The following is a 21645-nucleotide window of genomic DNA, read 5'->3' as shown; positions in this document are numbered from 1 at the left end:
ACTGAGTCATGATACTTGCTTGATTCTATTCATTAGCACTCAGCTGTAAGGGGAGTAGAAAAAATAAGAAGCAGAGGAGTTGGCAATGATGTGAAAAATCTTTGTGGCCAGGAAACCAATTCTATTTTGCTTTTTTTCTGAATGCCATTAATTGTAATATAATTTTTAATGCTACAGAGAGTACAGCATCCTTTGAACTATAATGATCAGCTCTTGACTCAGAAAGTAAATACCAAGGGTGAGGTAGGATTTGCACTGTTCCTAAGTACTCCCTCAGAGAGGTGGGAAAGCCATTTCTTCAAGTCTCAAACAGGGACAAGAGGGCAGCCTCTTAATGCTAATACTACCTGCATCGAAGGCACTTAAGGTAGCCACACGGGCCATGTCTCAGGTGGCTTAGTTCTCATTCATGACTCAGATCTGGGAGCTTGATGTTAGCAGTGGTGGAAGTGAGCTAGAGCCGGGAAAGGGGACAAGCGCCCTGCCACTGTAAAATCTACTTAGCCTGTAGAAAAAGGCCCAGATTATTCTTTAACTTAATCTATATGCTCTTCTTCCTTTTTGTTCAGTCATCTTAATCAATTAGTAAATTTGTAACTAGGATGAGAGACCTCTGGAGCATAAACAAACCTACAAGGGTAAAGAATACCAGGATCTGGATCAACAGTCAACTAAATAACCCTATTCTTAAAATAAAACTTCAAAGGAATTATTAATAACCTGTATACATCATGCCTTATACCTACTGCTACCCAAAAGGTACTATAAAACCCCAAACCTAAACTCTTAAGCTTGCCTCCTCTATGAGGTTGCCCCCACTTCCGTCTTGAGTGTGTACTGTCTTATCAAATAAACTTTTTTGCTGCATAAGCCTACTGCACTCTGTCTCTGAACTCTTTTGCATGATAAAGACAAGAATTTGCTGACCTCCACCTCCAGCGGTGTCTTTGTCACTTTGCTATTTCATTCAGCTTTCTAGTCTTAAATATAACCTTTTTCTCTCTCCCTATTCTATCTATTTCAGACCAGTAGGTAAGTGGAAGTTCTCCGAACATACCCTTACTCTATCCAGTGCTTCATGACTCCCTCCAATTGTAGGGTGGTAGGGATGTAATTCCCACAATGTGCAGATCAAGTGGACCCTGGATACCAAGTGATGCTGGCTGTAAGAGTTGGCAAGGGATTTGCCCTATGCCCAGTGGGAGTTCCATGGACTTCCCTTTTCCCCCTCTGTTCTTCCTTGCTCTCTACTGCCTGCACGGCTGCTGACATTCGACACCACTCTTGCTTTATTCTTGCTGGAACTAGTTTGACCTGATAGCAAATTCTTTCCTGATCAGAGTCAAGAGTCTTCCCCAGTCCAGGTTGAAGTTTTGCTTAGTGCTCAGAGAGAGACGTTCCCCAGACGCAGCTGCCTGGCAACCAAAAGTGGATTTTCTTGTCTTATTTATTATCTGTACCTCAGTAGTGATGTCAGAAGAAACAGTTGCATAAAACACTTTGGGACAACAAAGAGAACAAGGAATTAAACATGCAGGGGCTCTCATAAGGACTTTAGAGTGAACGACACTCATTGAAACACTAAGACTAATGTTGGATTTGTTGTAGAACTTGGTTTCTTTTTGGGAAAATTATGTGCACTGATGCCAGCACTTCAAGTTTCTCCTAGAGTTTTGAAATCCATGTGATGTCAGGGAACACAGCTTAAGCTAACAATATTATTTACACAGAAAAGTAAAAAAAAAAATGCACATAATTTTTGACATTTATTTGAATCATGTGGATCATGTCATTAAAAGCTCCATTATTATTTTAATTAACCAGGTTACTTTTATAAATTCACTCTATAGGTTGTTTAATTGTCAGCAAGGGAAATATTGTACAATTTGTTTTAAAATTTAAAATATATAAATAATAGATCTTAAATAACTTTTTTAAATGGTCATGAATCAGTCCCAATCAATTGAGGCTCCCTGATGTGGATGACAGGTTCTTCACAGTGTTGGATGGCATGTGTGGTAGGAAAGACCCTCAATACTTGATCTATGTATGACGACAGTGGAGCTTAGAGAAGAGTTGTGAAGACAAACTCAAAACACATTGCATCATATTGAAAAATAAAGGTATGTAATTGAGATTTTTGGATTAACATACTACTGAACAGGCTCTTGGAAATTAAAGGGAAAGTGAATCTCATGGGGGATTTATCTGAGGAAAAAAGGGGAAAAATGTAGAGAGATCTAAATGGATCAAAACGGGAAAAGGAAGGAAGGTGACTGCCTTGGGGTCACTATTCAAATCATCCCACTGGAGTTTCCTAGGGCAGCAATTATAGCAGACCTGGAGCCGGACACCCTGGCAGTGGCACAGAGGTTGTTTTCAGCACAGAGGGTATAGAGTTAAGACCCCACCCTCTGGAGCATGACCAATTGGTTTGGAACTGTGACTCTGTCTCCTGCTGGCTGTGTCCTTTGGCAAATCATTTAACTTCTCTGGGGTCTCAATTTTGTAATAAAAAAAATGTAGATAAAAATGATATTACCTCACAGATACATTATAGTGATTAAATGTTACTTCAGGAAAACCACTTACAACAGGGCCTGACACATAAGAAACACTGTATTAAATGTTAGCCATTATTGAGTATCTTTTATATATATAATGTTTGATTTTACATAGTATTTTCTGTTAAATTAAGGTTTTTAATATATTTTAAGGGGAATAGAGCTTGTTTCATATTCAGATATTTTTATAAGTGGAGAAGTGGGAATATGTCCCCACTTTACTTGAGTGAAATTATTATAACCGTGACACACCAAACACAGGCTATAGCCCAGTCACATTTCGGACCTCCACCTTTTCTGGCCCTATCCATGTGCCTTCCCCATCTCCCCACTCAGTCTCACTGACGGGAAAATCATGGGCTGGCCATGCAGCAGCCTACATTGAAGGAAGGCACCTCTTTGTGCCATGTGAACCCACCCACTTTGGATGGAATTAACTGGACCAGGGCTGGGCAGCTGGAGTAAGGGGATGATGCCTGCTGGGATCCCCAGAGCTGCCTTGAACCCCGAAGGGCCTTCCAGGCTCTCGGCAGATGTCCTTCTGCTCTTCTTGAGGCAGGCTGTTAGCTTTCCCCTGGGATTTCTCATACAAGCCCCCATCCTCGTTAGTTGAGGCAAGCTGAGAGTCCCTCAGCCTTGAAACCAAGGATCTGAAACACCTATGCAAGTCTTCAAGCTAGCTTCTTTGGCTACCGATAGTTGTTCAACTAATATTTGTAGTTTCCTTACTGGATAAAAACAAATGCTTTTTTCAGAAGTAACTTTTTATTATTAAAAGGCATTTTTCAAGACTAAAAGAGCCTACCAGACTCCTGTAAAGTTTCTGTAATGGTAGAATTTCAGAAACAAACTGGATAATGGGAGGGTATATTTCTGGCAGGGGCTCTTCTTGGTGTTCCTTAGCCATATCATATAGTTTCCAATGTTGAATGTTGAAAAAAAACCTAAACCAGCAGATCAGGGTTCTAGCTATGGGCCCTAGTCTTAGCTCTATTTCTTACTACTTCTTTTAATCAAGGGTAAACCCTTAATTCTTTGGATCTCAGTTTCTTCCTTTGCATATTTATTGTCAGAATAAACAAACTGTAAGGAGGGCTCTTCCAGCTCTAATATTCTGTGATTCTGTCATATTGCTTCTACCTAATCACAAGAGCAGCTTATTCACTACAGTTCATGAACCAGAAAGCCCTTGTAAAAGTGAAATTCTCCAAGTACACAGGCCGCCCCCATGGACGTCCCTGTAATTGAGAGAGGTTCCTCACTTTAAATTCTGGAAGGGGGAGAGAAAAAGTAATACCTTTGTGGGAAAGGTTTTATTGTAACTATTATTTTCTTCAAAAGGACAAAGCATACATTTGTTAAAAAGAGTATAACAAAAAATCTGTGTTTACAAATTTCCAGTTGGAAATATTAGAAAAATTAAAAATTAGACTCAGCTAAGATTCAACATTAAGAAGTTATAGGAAAGAGCACTGTATTTCTCCACTTAAACTGTTTACTAGGATAGTAATTACAGATAACATTTACTGAACACCTGAAATTTGCTAACAATGATGCTGTCCATACAAAAACTGAAGTTCCAAAGAATCTTATAAGATGCACTGCCTTTTCAACAATAATTTTGAGTCTAGTTGATATTCACTGCATTCTGTCCAGACTCCTGCCCTGGTGTACACTACTGTTTTCCCAGACTTGCTTAATAAAAAATAGATTCAAAATAGAAAATAGTTGCCAAATATTCCAATATTTGTATTGTCTTAGAGATGAAAGTAACTGGTTCCGTATGTCATCATAAATCTCTTTTTTCAAATTGTTTTTCTGGGCATAGTTCAAGAAAAGCAACCAGTTTATTTATGTCAGCCCTTGCTCTTTTCAGTGACCTCTTATTGAGCAATATATTAAATGAGGAGGCTGGTTAGGAAATCATAGCATGCTACAGAAACACCGACCAAGGATTTCTGCTAGACATTCACATTGCTCCCTTTCTACTCCTTGGGAAAGAAGACACAAGGTGGTTCTAGAAATGACAGCTTCATACCAGTGACTGTTCACCCTGGAATTATGTTACATGTGAAGCATGCATCTGTGCACACCATAAATGAACACTCTTACATTCATTCACAGCTAATCTTACTTGGTAAAATGACTTGTTGCTTCCAGGTCAGTGTCTTGTGGACGAAGATTATTATACACATATTTCAGGTCTTGGATCCCACTCAGCTCAGGCAATCCTGCATGTAGCATCTGAACAAAACAGACAAACACACAAATAAAATAAAACCAAAAAACCTCAGATGAGTCTAAATTAAATCTTAATTGGTCAAGTGCAGTTGAGCCCACGTGATTCATTCTGCAAATACATATAAACTTAAACTTACATAGCAATGCTTTTCCATTTATAAACATGAATGAATGTAAGTTCATGTTCTTTAACCTCCCATATTTAGTAGTTAAGCAACAAATAATAAAATAAAAAGAACTAATAAAATTGCCAAACTGACTACAGATTAATAATTTAATTTTACCTTCATCAAAAACAAGTGAAGTAAGCATGATAGTATTATTATCTCTGTAGAACTATCTCTTGTAGAAGGACAGTGAAATAATGAGAGCTCTAGTGTCAGAATTTCTGGACCCAACATTTCAAATCTGAATGAGGTTGAAAAAAATCTTTTAACTTCACTGAACCTCCATTTTCTCCATTTTTAAAGTAAAAATACCCAACATGTTCTGTAAGAATCAAATGGTCAATGAATAATACAGTTTTATACATTAAAAATTGTTACCCCAAAATTATATCACAAAACCCATCTTAAAGAAGAAATACTTAATCCCAAAAAAACCATAAGTGGAGTGTCCAATGGAGTGTCTAAGCATGGAGTGGAAATCTCAGTCCTCTGGTTTTTAATTTCATGTGCTTTTATGATTCTAGGACTCATAGTATAAGAACACAATCTTCCCTAGTTAAGTGGTTATTACATTTATTAAAGATCATTAAAGCAGTGAAATGAGTAAAGAAAAAATTGTACAAAGGCTCAGATATGTTTTGCCAACCTCTGGAAAAGCACTTTGTTCATATTATAGTGTAGACTGTGTAATAGTCTCTGTAGATAGAGGCAAAATTTTTAAAAAATATTTTTTGAGAAAAAAATAGATCTTTTTGAAATAAATTTGAACTTTGCAAAAAAAAAAAACCCAAACAAATAAAAAGAAGAATGCCATCAATATCTCTAAGATTAAGATGATAATTTATTTTCTGCTCTGGAATAGAGGCACTCTTACGATAGTGGAAAATGGGAAGTTAAGAACAATGCTATTAATCCTAAATATAAATCCATGGATGATCTAGCATCTCAAATTCATGATATTTAAATATAAAGGATAAGCTGAGAATATGATTATGGAGGATGTGTGGCTTTGTGATTGCCTTGATGGAAATTCAACTGAGGAAAAAAAAAAGGATTTGAAACTGTTCTCCTTTCCTACTGTCCCATTACATCTTATCCAAGGTATAATTTATTCTTCCATTTGTTCACAGATAGAAATCCAGGAGAGCTTTCTGGGACATAGGGGTGTGGGTGAATAACAAAATATGGGGCTGAAAAGGCAAGTAGAATAGGATGTTTGTGGAAATAGGATATATTTGTGGAAAGTGGATTGAAGTGGGGCCAAAAAAGAGGCTGGACTAAGAGACTGCTTAGGAAGGGAGATAAGTTATTGTATTTTAAATATATGTAGGAAGTAGGACTTAGAAATTGTGTGATTTATTGGATATATTTGGGGTGTGGTCTAAAGCATACAGCTATAAACATAGATTCTACAGTCCTTAAGATACAGATAGTAATTGAAACCATGGAAATGGATAAGATAGTCCTGGAAAATTGTCAACTGCCTCTCCTCATAGATGATCTAGCATCTCAAATTCATATCTTAATTTTAGCATATTCTCTTTTCCTGCAAACTCTTACTTTTCCCCCCTTTATCTCCATTTACACTGCCACCATTGTCCAACTAACAAGTTCATATCTTCATTGATTCCCTCTTCTTCTTGATTCCCTTAATTCTATAAAAACCACTCAACCGTCTCTTGTATTCATCATTGCAATTATTGTCCTAGTTCAGCTCCTCATCTTCATTTGTTTAGATAACTTGAATAGCCTTTTTCTCTAATCCCTATCTCTCTAAATACATAACTTCTGAGTTATTGTATAAAATCTATGCTAGATTATGACCCTTTATCAAAAACAAAGATATTTCTAGGTTCTCAGGTGTCTACATATTAAAGTCCCAAACCCTCATTCTGGTCATAAATGCCTTTCATAATCTATCACTTCAACCTTATCAGCTACATAGGTCTCCACTTGTACCACAGACTGGGTACACTTGATTACCTCCATTTCCAACACACTCAGATGTTTCCTTCAGCCAGGATTTGTTTCCTCTCCCTTCTTGTTTATTGAAATTACTTTTGAAGGCTCAGCTCAACTCAAATGCTTCTTCCTGCCTTACTACCACAGATCCTCTTGATAAGATTTATTTACTGCTGCCTACATTTCACTATGTTTTGTTCAAGCATATGTTTGTCATGTTAAGATTTAACTTATTTGAGAAGAGGAACAGAGTTTTTAATTCAGTGTTGAATTGTCTATATTGCCTAGCATGGTGTTTTATAATTAGAACTTAATGAATTAATGAATACATGAATGAATGAAAAAATACCTGACCCTGCTAGGCTTTGAAAACCTTTAAGTAGCATGTTCAACCCTGACTACTAAACTTAAAATTAGCCATAGGGAGATACATTCCCAATAGGAACTATAGTCTAGATTAGGCTTTATCTTATACATTTTGTACTTAGAGTTCTAGAAATATCTGTGTTCTTATTGAGGAATTTTTTCCCTTTATCAAACTAAGATTGTCCATTTGCTAACAACAGGCATAATTCCTAGATTTGAACTGCTTTCTTTTTCTCTGGATACCCTGAATTCAGACCTGTTTGCTTAAGACTCTGTCGTACATCTCACTGGGAAGCAGACCTTTCCCTCTACCAACACACACACACACACACACACACACACACACACACACACTACACACAAGCTGCCAAGTGCAGATGGCTTCTATTAGATGAAAAGACCCCAGCTGTCTCCCTGACATGTGGTTATTATTGGTAACAAATGCTAATTTTGCCCTTGTTGATGAGCTTTCTTCCTTCGAAGGCTTTTGAGTGTTCAGCTCTGCACACCAGAGTAGGGGTGGCCTCATACCTGGGTCCACTTAGCCTGGGCCTGCTTCATATTGGGGATTCAGGACTTTCAGCCAGAAACCACTGCCCTAGGACCGCTCTGTTCCCCTCTCCATGTCCCCTTGTACTCCTACCCCTGAGGCCTGGCTGTAGCCTGTGGCTTGGGGTCTCCTCATGCTGCCCACCCTGGCCTGGCCCATAAGAACAGAGCTGCTGGGGGACCATTCCCATGGGTATGCTAGTGTCCTTTGGGAGAAGTGGAAAGTCCAGTAAATTTCTGGTACTCTGGTAAGAAAAAAAATGGTGGTGGAAGGGGACCAAGATAAGACTGCTATACAAAGAATGCAGCAAATAAAACTTATCAAGAGGATCTGTGGTACTTCAGGGAGGAAGAAGCATCTGAGCTGAGCCTTCAAAAAGAATGTATTTTTTTTATCAGTTCAAGTTCATGTCTGTCCTCTGACCAAGAGTTGTGGTTCAAGTGCTTCCTAGCTTAGATCACCTGTGTAATAACTTTAATTGGGGCCTTAGGAAAGGGAAGGGTAGCTAGTACAGGTAATGAAAAGATACAGGTAATAACAGGTAATGAAAAGATACAGGTAATAAAAGGTAAATTCTTCCTTAAAGGATAGGAACATTTTAACATTTTCTATTTCTGTTCTCTTCCTACTAAGTCCAAATCTATTTTGAAAGCTATGTTTAGGGAAGCAGACCCTCTTTGACACCATAAAGAACAGTTAGAAAGATTTCTACTGGGAAATACCTGCTATAATAGTGGGTGTGATAAACATTTTAAACTGGGTGAATTGTCCCTATGTTCTTTGGGCGACTTCCATAATAGCTGATATTGATTTTTTAATGAGACAAAAGCTGATGAAATACAGGCTTTTATGTCAGTGAATTCAGCCAGCAACACTCTTGGGTCTACTACAGATGTTTTGCTTTTAAGCAAGATGGGAATTTCATGGATTATTTTTTCCCTGCTCTTCTCAGGAGTAAATAAAAAGGATCGCAGATATCTGGAAAGATGCTGCTCTCTACCAAGGATGAGACATTAACTCCACAGTACAGTCACCAAGTGCTTGTGGCTTATAATACTAGGTACTGACCATTCACAGAGGATAGAACTTATGACCCATATCAAGTACTTCTAATGTTGTAACTGGGTCATGGTGTAATAGATTTAATTCTTTTTAAAGAACTTAACAACAGTCAGTTTGAGAGAGAATTGAGGGAAATACAGATTACTCACATAGGAAAAAAATAATCTTTCAAAAATTTAAATTTAATTTTTATTTTATAAGAAGTTACACTAAGGGAAAGGATGGTCCTGAAACCTTTACTGATGTTTTGATTATCTACAGATCCCTAAGAAAGAAACCTGAAAAGAAGAGAATTAAGATGCAAATAACCAGAAATAGAGGGAACAGCACACTCATGTATTTATTCATTAGTCTAATTGGTCCACATTTCTCTGATGACTGTTTCAATTTCTGTGAGAGTCTAAATCTAAGATTATATGCTTAATCTGAATTAATGCCCTTCATTGCCAAATTTTCCTCCTTAGCCTAAAAGACTTGAATAATTAAAATATAAGGGATTTTTTGGATATACTATATACCAGAAATTTTCAACATCTGATTTTAATATTATTTTTGAGAAATTATTTCAACATTTGATTAAAATACCATATATGTACTTCTTTTAAGTGAAATAACATTACATAAACTCTTTAATGATTATTTAATATATATTGTCTTATGTGCTCAGGTTTTTTGGGGGGTGGGGGCAGGTAGAGAAATTTATCAAGAGAAAAAAGCCCACCAATAGCTTTATGAATCTATGTGTTTACAAAAAGCTGTCTTTCCACATTATTTTAACATGCTCAGTTGTCATTCAGCATAGTTTCAGTGTCACCTTGAAAACAGCATAAACTATAAGCTTTTCTGCTTTGGGTTTGTTTCTGCAATGTCTGTGACTGGTTGAAGTGGTTGTTAGAATATGGCACTTACTCTTGTATGCTGTTACTTACAGCATTACATACATTTGGAAATGCTGGATATCTTATTTACTTGTGTATATCAATTTTATCTTCCTTATTAAATTGAAAATTTTAACAATGACTAGGCCTGATATGTTTTGTATCCTCCACAATTTCTGGCATAGAATAACTACTCAAGACCTCATGGATTCATGAGTTAGAGCATGCTAGAGCCCAAGAGGATATTAGAGTTGATATTACTGAACATTTATTATGTAAATGGAGTTAAGGTCACATACTCAGTCCTTGTGGGATGAACACAGATTAGGAACCATAAGCCACCTCATAATTGCAACACAGCCTAATAGAATTAGAGATAGAATACAAATATACCAATATGAATCATTGGCTATTACTGGAAAGCCAACTTGAAGATTCTGGAGATGCGCAGAACTTTATAAATCCAATTACACATGAAGGAACCAAAGTGTCTTTGTATATGAAGGACTACATGTTTGTACTATTTTAAGAAATCTGTATTTTTTAAGACAAAGAGGAGAGAAGGAAGGTGCATATATTGTTTGAAAGTTAAAATAAGGATCCAGATCAAATCTTGATTGCAAAAAGCTCTACGTTCATTCAGCACAACCTAATATAACTTTTCTGTAATGATGGAATTATTTTACATCTGTGCTTTCCAGTATGGTAGCACTAGCCACATGAGGCTATTGAGCATCTAAAATGTGGCTAGTGAGACTGAGGAGCTGAATTTTAAATTTCATTTAATACTAATTAATTTAAATTAAATAACCACATGTGACTATGGATAGTGTTTTGGTCAGTGTTCTTATAAATTAATAAGGATCTAGTATAGTAATTTAACTGAACCCTATTATATGGCAGATATTGTTCTAAGTGCTTTACATTAATTAACTAATAGGGTTATTATAAAATGTAAATTGATTAATACACATAAAGCACTTATTGCTCATGCAAGGCATTCACTATTAGGACATTTATTAATCAATCCTATAAGGCGGATGCTATAATCTTATTTAATAGATAAGAAACATAGTATTATTGGAGTTAGGTGATATACCCTGAGGAAAGTACCCAGTAAAATGCCAACTTAGAATTGAAGCCTGGAAAGGCCTGGCCACCAAATCTGTGTCCTTAACAGCATCTAGTAGAATTATCATCTAAAGGCTTTAAAGCATCTTTTTTTGATGATCATGGTTACTCCAAATGCCCAAGTGATTTACCAAAGCTGTGCTCCTCTCCTACAGTTTGTTGCAATTACTAGTGTGCATGTGTGTACCCTGCATATCTCACCCTGCCTATCTGCTCCATCTCTGCACTGGACAGTGGAATGAAACATTCTATTTTCCCCTATTGGTCCACAGATAGCATATAGGACCACGACTCAGTTGACCCAATGTATGCTGCTAAATATATTACTCTCTGGTTTAAATCACAAGTCACCCTATGTTTTTGACCCTCAGTTTCTTTCTCTGAAAAATAAACAAGTGATCGAAGCCAGAGATTAGAGGGGAGACAGGAGAAACCTTGCCTGGTCTACATTACTGGGTTGCTCTAGCATATAAATGAGATAGAACTTTTAAAGCACCTTTGAAAAATCCTAAAGCACAATACAGCTAATACAATATTCTAAATTTCTGTCCTTGATCTTTAATCAAAATATACTATACTCAGATAACCCCTGAATACATCAATATTATTGTGAATAGAAATGTTTGAGACAATAACCATGCACTAATATAATAAATTATTAAGAAATGTGTTCATGAGCTGTACAATGGTACTTTTAGTTTGTTCGCTCCTTTCTGTTGTGAATAGCCCTTTGGGGAACTCCAAGCCATTAGCAAAAATAAACTCCCGAAAGAGAGACATAAATGAAGCTTATTATTTTTGTTATTTCCCCAAGGGAACTTACCATTTCTAGCAGGTTCAAGAGCAGTCGGCTGTGCTTTCTGACAATATTATAAGCTCGACAGCAAAGCTCCACAAAATCTTGGAAATGCTGTGGGTTTTTGCCACCCTCTGTAATAAAGTTCTCCATCTCTGAAGTAAAAATAAAAGGGGCTCGGTCTCTATAAACCAAAAACAATAGCATCAATAAGCAGGATGGTTTGTAGGATTAAATGAGGCAGTTACAACTTATTTTCATTTGATTTTTGTTGTTGTTGTTATTTTCTCTCTACTCTAATGGATGAACCTCCTTCAATGTGGCACAGCTGGAGAAATTTGCTAATTGTAGGCTTTGAATAATGTAGCTGGGCTGCAGCAGGGCAGGAAAGTCAAGTTATTTCACAGTGCTCACCTATATTGTCTCAAATATTTAATTCCAAGTTATATTTGATGGGGATATTATTTATTAAAAATTAATGTAAGGAAAAATTAATAATGAAAGTGGTTTTATAGAAAATGTATTTATTGTTAATTTTGAAATGATAGAACACATCATGTATTTGACCCCATGGTATTTTTTTTTTTAAGTTATTTTTTTCCTTAGAAGATATGTTGATCTTTTAGGAAAAATGTTTTGGGTACAAACTGACATGTAAAATTACAAGTTCTTACAGAAAGGAATCTATTAAAAAACAGAAGTTACTAATTCACTGTCATGTGCTTAGTAAGGAAAAAAAAAGAGGTAGCTATACTTCATTTCAAACTAGGCCTAATAAAATTATTGATCAGAAAGAAGGAAATATGAGCAGACCATGTCACCCTCTGTACTCCCAAGGTTGGAAAAACAGGAAAAGGAAGGACTAAGGAGAAGATGGCCCTATTTTCCCTACTTTTTTCAGTTTTCTCTCATGTTATTTGACACATGAAGAGACCTGAGATGAACCATTAGCACCTCTAATAGAGACTAGCAGAGGGAGGATTGGAAACATCTCTTTGTGATAAGGTCTTACTCATTGAATAGTGAGACAAAGAATTTTGATATTAATTTGTCCTAAGATCTACTGTGATAGAAATGTAGTTATGGGTAAAAAATTTTCTAAGAAATAAGAATTTTTGAAGGTGAGATCAAGATGATGGAGTAGGAAGATTCTGAGCCACGTCTTCTCATGCACACCAAAATCTACAAGGACATATAGAAAAACTCTCTCTGAGAATGAACTGAAGACTAGATATAGTATAAACTTGTAACTAAATAAGACATGAGGATACAATGTACAGCATAGAGAATACAGTTAGTAATATGTAACATGACCATTTTAACAATACTAATCTTCCTATCCATGAGCATGGAATATCTTTCCATTTATTTGTATTTTCTTCAATTTCTTTGATTAAATCTTATAGTTTTCTGAGTACAGGTCTTTCACCTCCCAGTTAGATTTATTCCTTGGTATTTTATTCTTTTTGATGTAATTGTAAATGGGATTGCTTTCTTAATTTCTCTTTTTTGCTAGTTTGTTATCTATATAGGAATGCAATAGATTTCTGTGTATTTATTTAATATCCTGCAACTGTACTGAATTCATTTATTAATATAAGTTTTTTGAAGGAATTTCTAGGGCTTTCTATATATAGTATCGTGTCATCTACAAATATCAACATTTTTACTTCTTCCTTATTATATCAGATGCCTTTCATTTCCTTTTCTCATTTGATTGCTGTGGCTAGGACTTGCAGTACTATGTTACTGCAGCATTATTTACAATATCCAGAATACGGAATCAACCTAACTGCCATCAATAAATGAATGAATAAAGAACAGATGGTACATGTATACAATGGAATATTACTCAGCCATAAAAAATAATGAAATCTTGCCACTTGTGACAATGTGGATGGACCTAGAGGGTATTATGCTAAGTGAAGTAAGTCAAAGAGAAATAACACATCACTTCTTTTATATGTAGAATCTAAAAAATAAAACATATGAACAAACAAACAAAATGGAAATAGAATCATAAACATAGAAAACAGACGTAGTTTCAATGGAGAGCAGGTGGGGGCCAGGGGTGAAATAGGTGAAGGGGAAAAAATAGTGAGAATGATATCTTGATCTAGTGATGGTTACACAAGTGCATACACATGCCAAAATTCACTGAGGTGTACACTAAGATTTGTGTACTTTATTGTATATACCTCAATTTAAAAAGAAGAAATTTGCAGCAACTTTGTATGGTGACAGATGGTAGCTAGATTTATCATGGTGATCATTTCATGATGTATATAAATGTTGAATCACTATGTTGTACACCAAAAACTAATATAATATTTTATGTCTACTATACTTCAATAAATAAGGGATAAAATTAATGATTTTTGAATGAATTAAAATAAAACATATTTTTAAATTTGAGCCTAGTAGCCTAAATATAACTAAGGTTGACCTGCAGTCTCACAATTTCCTCAGCTCTGAAATGGTTAAGCAATACCTAGCTCTTAGAATTGCCATGAAGATTAACAGAGAAAATGTATAGAAATGCCTGACACATAGAAAGGGCACCATGTTTGTGAACTGCTATGATTAGAGGCTCTGTGCTAAGAGCCCGGATTGCAGGCCCTGTCAGCCAGGTTTCCAATCATGTTCTACCACTTACTAGTCCTGTGATCCCAGGCAAGTTATTTAGCCTCTGCACACCTCAATCTCCTCCTGTGTAAAATGGGGATAAGAGCACTTGACTCCTGGCATTGTTGAGAGGATTAAATGGGCTAAATCATATAAAAGTCCTTAGAACATAACCTGGTACATAGTAAGCACTCAACATTTCAACATTATTAATTACTACTATTAATGTCCCAAATAATAAAAGTGTTCTCAGAGCTGAACCTGGTCATAGCTAAATCTCCCTCTCTCTTCAAAAACGCCACCAGTAAAATCCCATCTTTCCTTCAACGTTTAATTTCCTTTCAGCTCTTTCATGTACTTGCTTTGGCTGTATAAGCCCTTAACTGGACTCTGGATTAAGTATCACTTTTTTTTTTTAATATACCACTTACCTACATAGTCATCACTATTGCTAATAACATTTTAGTAGAGTTTTAGCAATATCCCACACTTCCATAATCAGAAAAAAAATCTTAATTTTATACACAGATGTTTTTCAATAGTTTTTTTGCTCTTCTCTCTATTTACTATACTGAATAGAACTTCTGAAATAATTTTAAAAGAGTCTTACATTTTATAGCTTCCTGAAATTTTCTTTTCTAATGTAATTTATATGCTTTTCTCTTCAACAGAGAAAAATATGTTTGGCCAAAATGATATTTCTTGGAAAGTTTTTGTAGTTATGCACAAGTTTATGTGAAAACACATTTCCTCCTTTCACAGTAACCACCATCATAAATCAGATGAAGAAACACCATTTCTGTCATGGTAAAATACACAAAAGAAACATATCCAAATTAGAGAAAATATAAACTAATAATAATACTGAAGAATCCAATTTTAGATGTGTTTAAATACTATCATAGTCTAAATTTTCAGTGGGTCAAATGAAATAAAATGCTGAATCTTTCTGCATGATTTGCATGGCTCACTTGGAGCAATTTTTAAAATAATTTATTTAGCATTAGACTAAATTTTTTTCTATAAATGGAAGGAAGCCTCACATGTGAAACAGAATCCTATCCCAGTTGTACAAGCTGTAGCAATCATGGCTGGGATGTGGTTTATCAGTCCACTCAAATGGGAAACTAATCCTAAATTGCAGAATTAATGTATTGGAGCCTGTGTCTGAAGCTTAAGCAATACTTATAAATCTGAGATATAAGCTTGTGGCAAGAGGGTAGATTGGAAACTATTTGGTCTCTTAAAGTATATAGTGTTATTACATTCTGAATCCTATGTTGAAAATATCTTCTTTACAGCTGTACAAAATACACCAGGGATTTCTTATTGTGACTATCTTACTTTTTTCCCAGATTAGTGGTTTTACTATTATTTGCCTAAGTCTATTCTCTCTGTTTACTATACTGAATAGAACTTCTTCTGTACCTTTTACCTGTATTATTTCTCACTTCTGACCATGTTTCCTCCCCCAACCCCCTTATTTGATACCCTAATACTGACTGAGAGATCAGGATCAAAATTTTTCTACTAAAAAATCTTCTCTAATAAATTTATCCCTTGTCAATTTCTCTCTTACTTTTTTCATCTTTTTATGTAGCCCTACATCTAATATATTTTACTCTTTATAGTCTCTATTAGTTTTTTAACTTTTTCCCCCAAATGATCTGTATAATTTTCAAGGGAGAAGAAGTATTTTACCTGATTTTATATATTCTTAATGTTGCAAACAGTATCTTGATGGTGTTTAATTATATGTAATGATTGTAACAGTAAGTAAATAGCTCACACAGTGAAGAACTTGTGATAATTTGACATTTATGTGGGAAGGCCATATGAACAAACTTATCTGTTATAATTTTATCATTTTGTTGTCAAAGTTCATCTTTTCATTATCTTAAGATCAGACTTTCCCTGAAATTATTATCCTTTAAATATGCTGAGTATCTTAAAGATTTCCAATATAGGTGAGAAGAATGTAGCAGTCTAAATAAATATATATATCCACTTCAGAAATGTAAGGACATTTCTATTATAAACAAACACTAATTATTAAGGAAAAAAATTAATTCACTTGATATGGGAAATAGCAGGACAATTTTCCATTTGTTATTAATCATACATAAGCTTCTTTTTAAATCACATCGTAGATATAATCTTCTTGTATAAAGCTGCTAGAATACCCGGATCATCATCAATAAGCATTTACAAATTGCCATGCACTGAGGGTACATAGACTTTTAGGATATGTTTCTGTCAACTAGGTGATCTGAACCTAGCTAGGGAGGCATGCACCTCAAATGTTAGAACACTACATTTATCAACAAATATTTATTGGGCATCTATAATAGATATATGCAAGGCTTATAGGTGAGGTTAAGATTTTTTAAAAATCAACATTCTAAAAGCAATAAAAAGTCATAGAAAAAGCAATAAAAAGCAATAGAAAATCACTAAGTGATCTCTTAGTCAGTATTAGGGTATCAAATAAGGAGGGTTGGGGGAGGAAACATGGCCAAAAGTGAGAAATAATACAGGTAAAAGGTATAGAAGAAGTTCTATTCGGTATAGTAAATAGAGAGAATAGACTTAGGCAAATAATAGTAAAACCACTAATCTGGGAAAAAAGTAAGATAGTCACAATAAGAAATCCCTGGTATATTTTGTACAGCTGTAAATAAGAGATTTTCAACATAGGATTCAGAATGTAATAGTGTTTTGAAAAGATCCCTCCAGTTGCAATATGGAGAAAAATTTAGAACAGGGAGGGTGTATGTGGGTAGATCAGACTAGAGACTTGCAGACGGTTTTGATTAGCTGTGGGAGTAGCTTCGATTAGGATTGTGGCTCACAGATACATAGAAGTGGGAAGACAATACACACTGAAGAAAAAAATCAAGAAGACGTCATGATGGTTTGGAATGGGAGGGAGAAGGATGCTAAGAAGAGCTCTAAATTTTTGGCTTCTGTATCAGGAAGACTACAGTGCAGAACTCAGAGTGGGCTCAATTTGAACAAGATACATTTGAGGTGCATTTGAGATATATAAGAGCAAATGACAATGAGGTATTAAGGTAATTACTTCCCAACCAAAGACAAAATATCTAGGTTGGAGGCAAATTTCTGTGAGTCAAATTTCCATTTCTGGGAAGACTGAATAGGCATGTTTTTCCTTATTTCTCTTGCTAAGCACACTAAAAATTGGAAATTATGTATAATACAAACATAAGAAGACTATAAAAGGCATAGAGAAGAAGCTAGACTATCTGAGGAAACTTAGGACTTAAGAAGTAACATGATGGTGAATTTTCTGGGGTTTATTTTTGCCTCATGTATTCCAGACATAGAGCTCAAGAAACTGGGAATCTGGAAATGCCAATGGATATAGAAAAAATTCACCAAGAAAATCCTGCTCTTTCTTCAGCCAAAGACTCAGGAAAGGGGTAGCTTAACCAGACAGAAAACATGTAAACAATGACCACTCTAATCCAGCCAAATATCACGGAACAAACTGTGACCCCATTCCTTCACCGTACCAGTAAAGGCCAAAATGGGGTGGGGGGCCTAAGCTTCCAGTCTCACCAGGTTGTAGTCAAGCACCTCAATCCCCTGTCTAGGTGATGTCAGAGATAATAGTGAGTAATGAGAGTAGAGCTGGGGATTGATGGAGGGATGGACACATAAATTCATGGAATAGGATAACTAACACAGAAATAGACTCATAAATATACCCAGCTGATTTTGACAAAGGTTCAAGAGCAACCCAATGGAGAAAGGAGACAGCCTTGGGTCACATGATACTGGAATGGTTGGAAATCCATAGGCAAAAATATAAACCTAGACCTAAACTCAAAGTTAATATAAAAATTAACTTAAAATGGGTTAAAGACTTAAATACAAAATGTATAACTAAAACTTTTAGAACAAACTGTAGAAGAAAATCTTTGGGATCTAGGACTATGCAAAGGATTTTCAAAAAGATGAAAAGATAAATTATAGACAACATTTGCAAACCACATAGTCAGCAGAGGACTAGGATCTAGCATATATAAAGAACTCTCAAAATTTAATTGTAAAAACAAAACAAAACATGCAATTAGAAAATGGGCAAAAGACGAGGCATTTCATGGAAGAGGACTTGAAGATGGTAAATAAGCACATGGAAGAATGTTCAAATCATTAGCCACTAAGGAAATGCAAATTAAAAACCACAATGAGAGATCACTATAAACCTATTAGAATGGCTAAAATAGAAAGTTAATGGCAACACCAAATGCTGGCAAGGATATGGAGAAACTAGATCACCTATATACTGATGGCAGAATTGTAAGATGGTACAGATGCTCTGGAAAACCACTTGACAGTTTCTTTAACAACAACATGCAACTCCACACAACCTGGCAATTATACTCTTGAACATTTGTCTTAGAAAATGAAAACCTACATTCAGATAGAAACCTACACATGAATGTTCATAGCAGCTTTATTTGTAATAGCTAGAAACTGGAAATAACACAGATGTCCTTTAAGGGGTGAATAATTAAAATGTAATATAGCCATATCATGGAATATTATTTATCCAAAAAAGCAACAAATTATTGATATGCACAACAGCATGGATGCCTCTTCAGAGAACTGTGCTATGTGAAAAAGGCCTATCCCAAAATGTCACTTATTGTATGATTCCATTTGTATAATATTCTTGAAATGACAAAATTATTGAAATGGAGAACAAATTAGTGGTTGCCAGGGGCTAAAGATGGAGGGGTACAGGGGATGGAGGGAAGTGGGTGTGCCTGCGAAAGGACAGCTCTGATGCTGGGGGTGATGGAACTGTTCTGTAACTGGACTGTGTCAATATCAGTATCCAAGTGATGATATTGTACCATAATTCCCTAAGATGTTACCCTTGGGGGAAATCGGTAAAGGGTACAGGAGATCTCTTTGTATTGTTTCTTACAAATTCATGTGAATCACCAATTATCTCAAAATGAAGTGCTTAATTTGTGTGAGTCATATGGGTACAGACACTGATACCAGCCTTAGATGTGGCTGATACAGTTTGGTGGAGACAATGGAGTGAGAAGAGAAGAGAAGATGGGTTTTGGGGAATCGACCATTTCATAGCTACACTGGTAAAGGAGACAGATCATCCTGAACTGGATGTGGAGAATGGGAGAAATACTGGATGGTGGTGATGCATCACAGAAGGCAAGCCAAGAGGGTATTCTGAGGAAAGAATAGTCAACTATTTTGTTGATAAATCGGGTAAAATAAGGAATGAATATTGTTGGATGTAGTACTATGAAGTGTTAAACAATATGAAGTTCATTGTTGATCTTATCAAGTAATGAAGAATAAAGTGGTTGAAGTGGTTACGGAATGGGAGGTAAGGAAAAGAAGATCAAGAGTTTAGACAATCCCTTGAGGAAGTTTGTGAGGTGAGCAAAGTGGCATGGAAACTGGGGGTCTGCAAGGTTAATTAAACTTTGGAGAGACAGGTGTATTTAAAAGTATTGTTCAAGAGGGAGTGGGTCAACATGCAAGGAGAAATGAATTATTGCTAGTATAATGTATGTGAAAAGGTGGCAGTGGCTCCAAAGCACAGATGGAAGGATGGCTTTAGAAAGGAAAAACAAATCTTCTGTTGTAATAACAAAGAAGTTTACATGTGAATATAAGTAAGTTTGTGTGTTTTGTATTGTGTAGCAAAGCTGACTCCGTTCTGTCTTCTCAATAAAGCAAGAGGTGTGGTCATTTATCTAATGTAGGGAGTGGGGAATAAAGGCTCAGTGAGATCTGTGAGGAGAAAGTACAAATCGTGTGGAGTGTGACACAGTGGAATTGCTGGGCGATGGAGATGGCCCATTGGAAAGTGGGGATGATGTTTGCCTGTAGTGTTCACGCTTTCTTGCAGTGCTTGGCTGCTGTGGTATGGTGCAGGGAAAGAAGATGAGGGGGTTATGGCACATGTTGATCTTCTGCCTCTGCAATTTTTATTTACAATTTACTATAGGCTGTCTTTTCCTCTTTTTCCCACTAATTAAAGTCTAACCTTTCTTCACAGTCCTGTTCGTGTTATTTATTTCTTCTTGAAATCTTGTCAATATCACTAGCCCTCACAGTGGAGACTGCCCTGTCCTAAAATGAATTATTAAGGGAATGAAGCAAGCATTCAAATTGTAATGGATGCACTGTGAAATAGTTGAGGTGCTATGTCTTTAAAATGAGCAGTCTTTCATGTACTGAACTATTCTTTAAACAAGTATGTGCATACTTAAAAAATGAGTGATCATCAATTGTAAAGTATTTGAGCACATAAGCTATTTAAGGGGACAATAATTTACAAAAGCAACTTCCTCAAATATGAATTATGCTGCCTAGATAATACCACTGGGCTTCATTCCAACAGTTCGGGGTGGTCTTTGGCCCTACGAAGTTTAATAAAACAGTCTCTGGTGGGCTCTGAAAACTGAACACATGCTCTGAGCCTTTAACATCTACTAGCTTATGGATTCCTGTTAGAGGGTTTCTTCAAATGTAAGAAAAAAATCAAAGAGAGTGAGCAATTTTGCCTACCTCTTTACTCATAAAAGAGCATCTTGCCCATAGATGAGAGAGTGGTCCTCCTACTTTAACACTGGGTCTTAGTTTTGAATGCCTCTCACAGTGCAAATCTCTTACAACATATTTAACTGTAGTTGTTAAAGATATGAACTTAATACATATCATGGCCATAAATACAGGTTTGTCATCTGTTACATGAATGAACTAAAGAAACTAAAGAACTAAAGTAACGAAAGAAAGAGTCATCTGTCCTAATGCTGGAGGATTATGAGAGGGAATATCAGTCTTCTACATGGCACCTTGCCAAGGGTCCTGCCACTTACTGCCTATGACTCTGGACAAGTTATAACAACTAAGATATCTCTCTGTCTTAGTTCTTGATTTGTAAATTAAAGAAAATAGAAGTAGTAACCTCAAAGAGTTCCTGTGAAGATTAATTAAGCTAATGCAAATAAATATTTTTTACTTGACACTGTTGTGAGGCTTTAAAGCGTCATTTTGACTATTTCGTTTAGAATTTGGTCCCCTGTGCTGGCTAATTGCAGCACCACACTAAGGGGCAGCTGCTTTCTGCTATTCCCAGTGATAATCCACAGCAATTTGAGAAAAGCTACGTATTTAAATGTTGGTAATGCAGGCAGGGGATATAGAAGGTGGAATGGGAAGACAGAGAACTCTAAGATTCATTAGTGTAGAATTTGCCTGCTGGGCTCTGTGTACATACATATTTCTTCCT

The 21645-nt window shown here is 35.9% G+C and overlaps 1 protein-coding gene across 9 annotated transcripts in view; it reads right to left on the bottom strand.

The window, feature by feature from the left end:
- Positions 1–21645, bottom strand: part of PIK3C2G (phosphatidylinositol-4-phosphate 3-kinase catalytic subunit type 2 gamma) — a 378973-nt gene that overhangs the window by 74356 nt on the left and 282972 nt on the right. For all 9 annotated transcript variants that reach the window (XR_008993799.1, XM_057492030.1, XM_057492029.1 and 6 more), the window contains 2 exons: positions 11745–11901; positions 4699–4808 (listed from right to left, as the gene is read on the bottom strand). Coding sequence is in view for 8 of the 9 variants with exons in the window: in XM_057492030.1 (XP_057348013.1) it covers positions 4699–4808; positions 11745–11901 (267 nt within the window). In the remaining variant the exon portion in view is untranslated. The remainder of the gene's footprint in view (positions 1–4698; positions 4809–11744; positions 11902–21645) is intronic.

This window comes from Manis pentadactyla, chromosome 14 (genome assembly GCF_030020395.1).
Source record: "Manis pentadactyla isolate mManPen7 chromosome 14, mManPen7.hap1, whole genome shotgun sequence".
In the NCBI taxonomy this organism is placed as follows: Eukaryota; Metazoa; Chordata; class Mammalia; order Pholidota; family Manidae; genus Manis; species Manis pentadactyla.
This window is presented reverse-complemented; position numbering and strand designations above follow the sequence as displayed.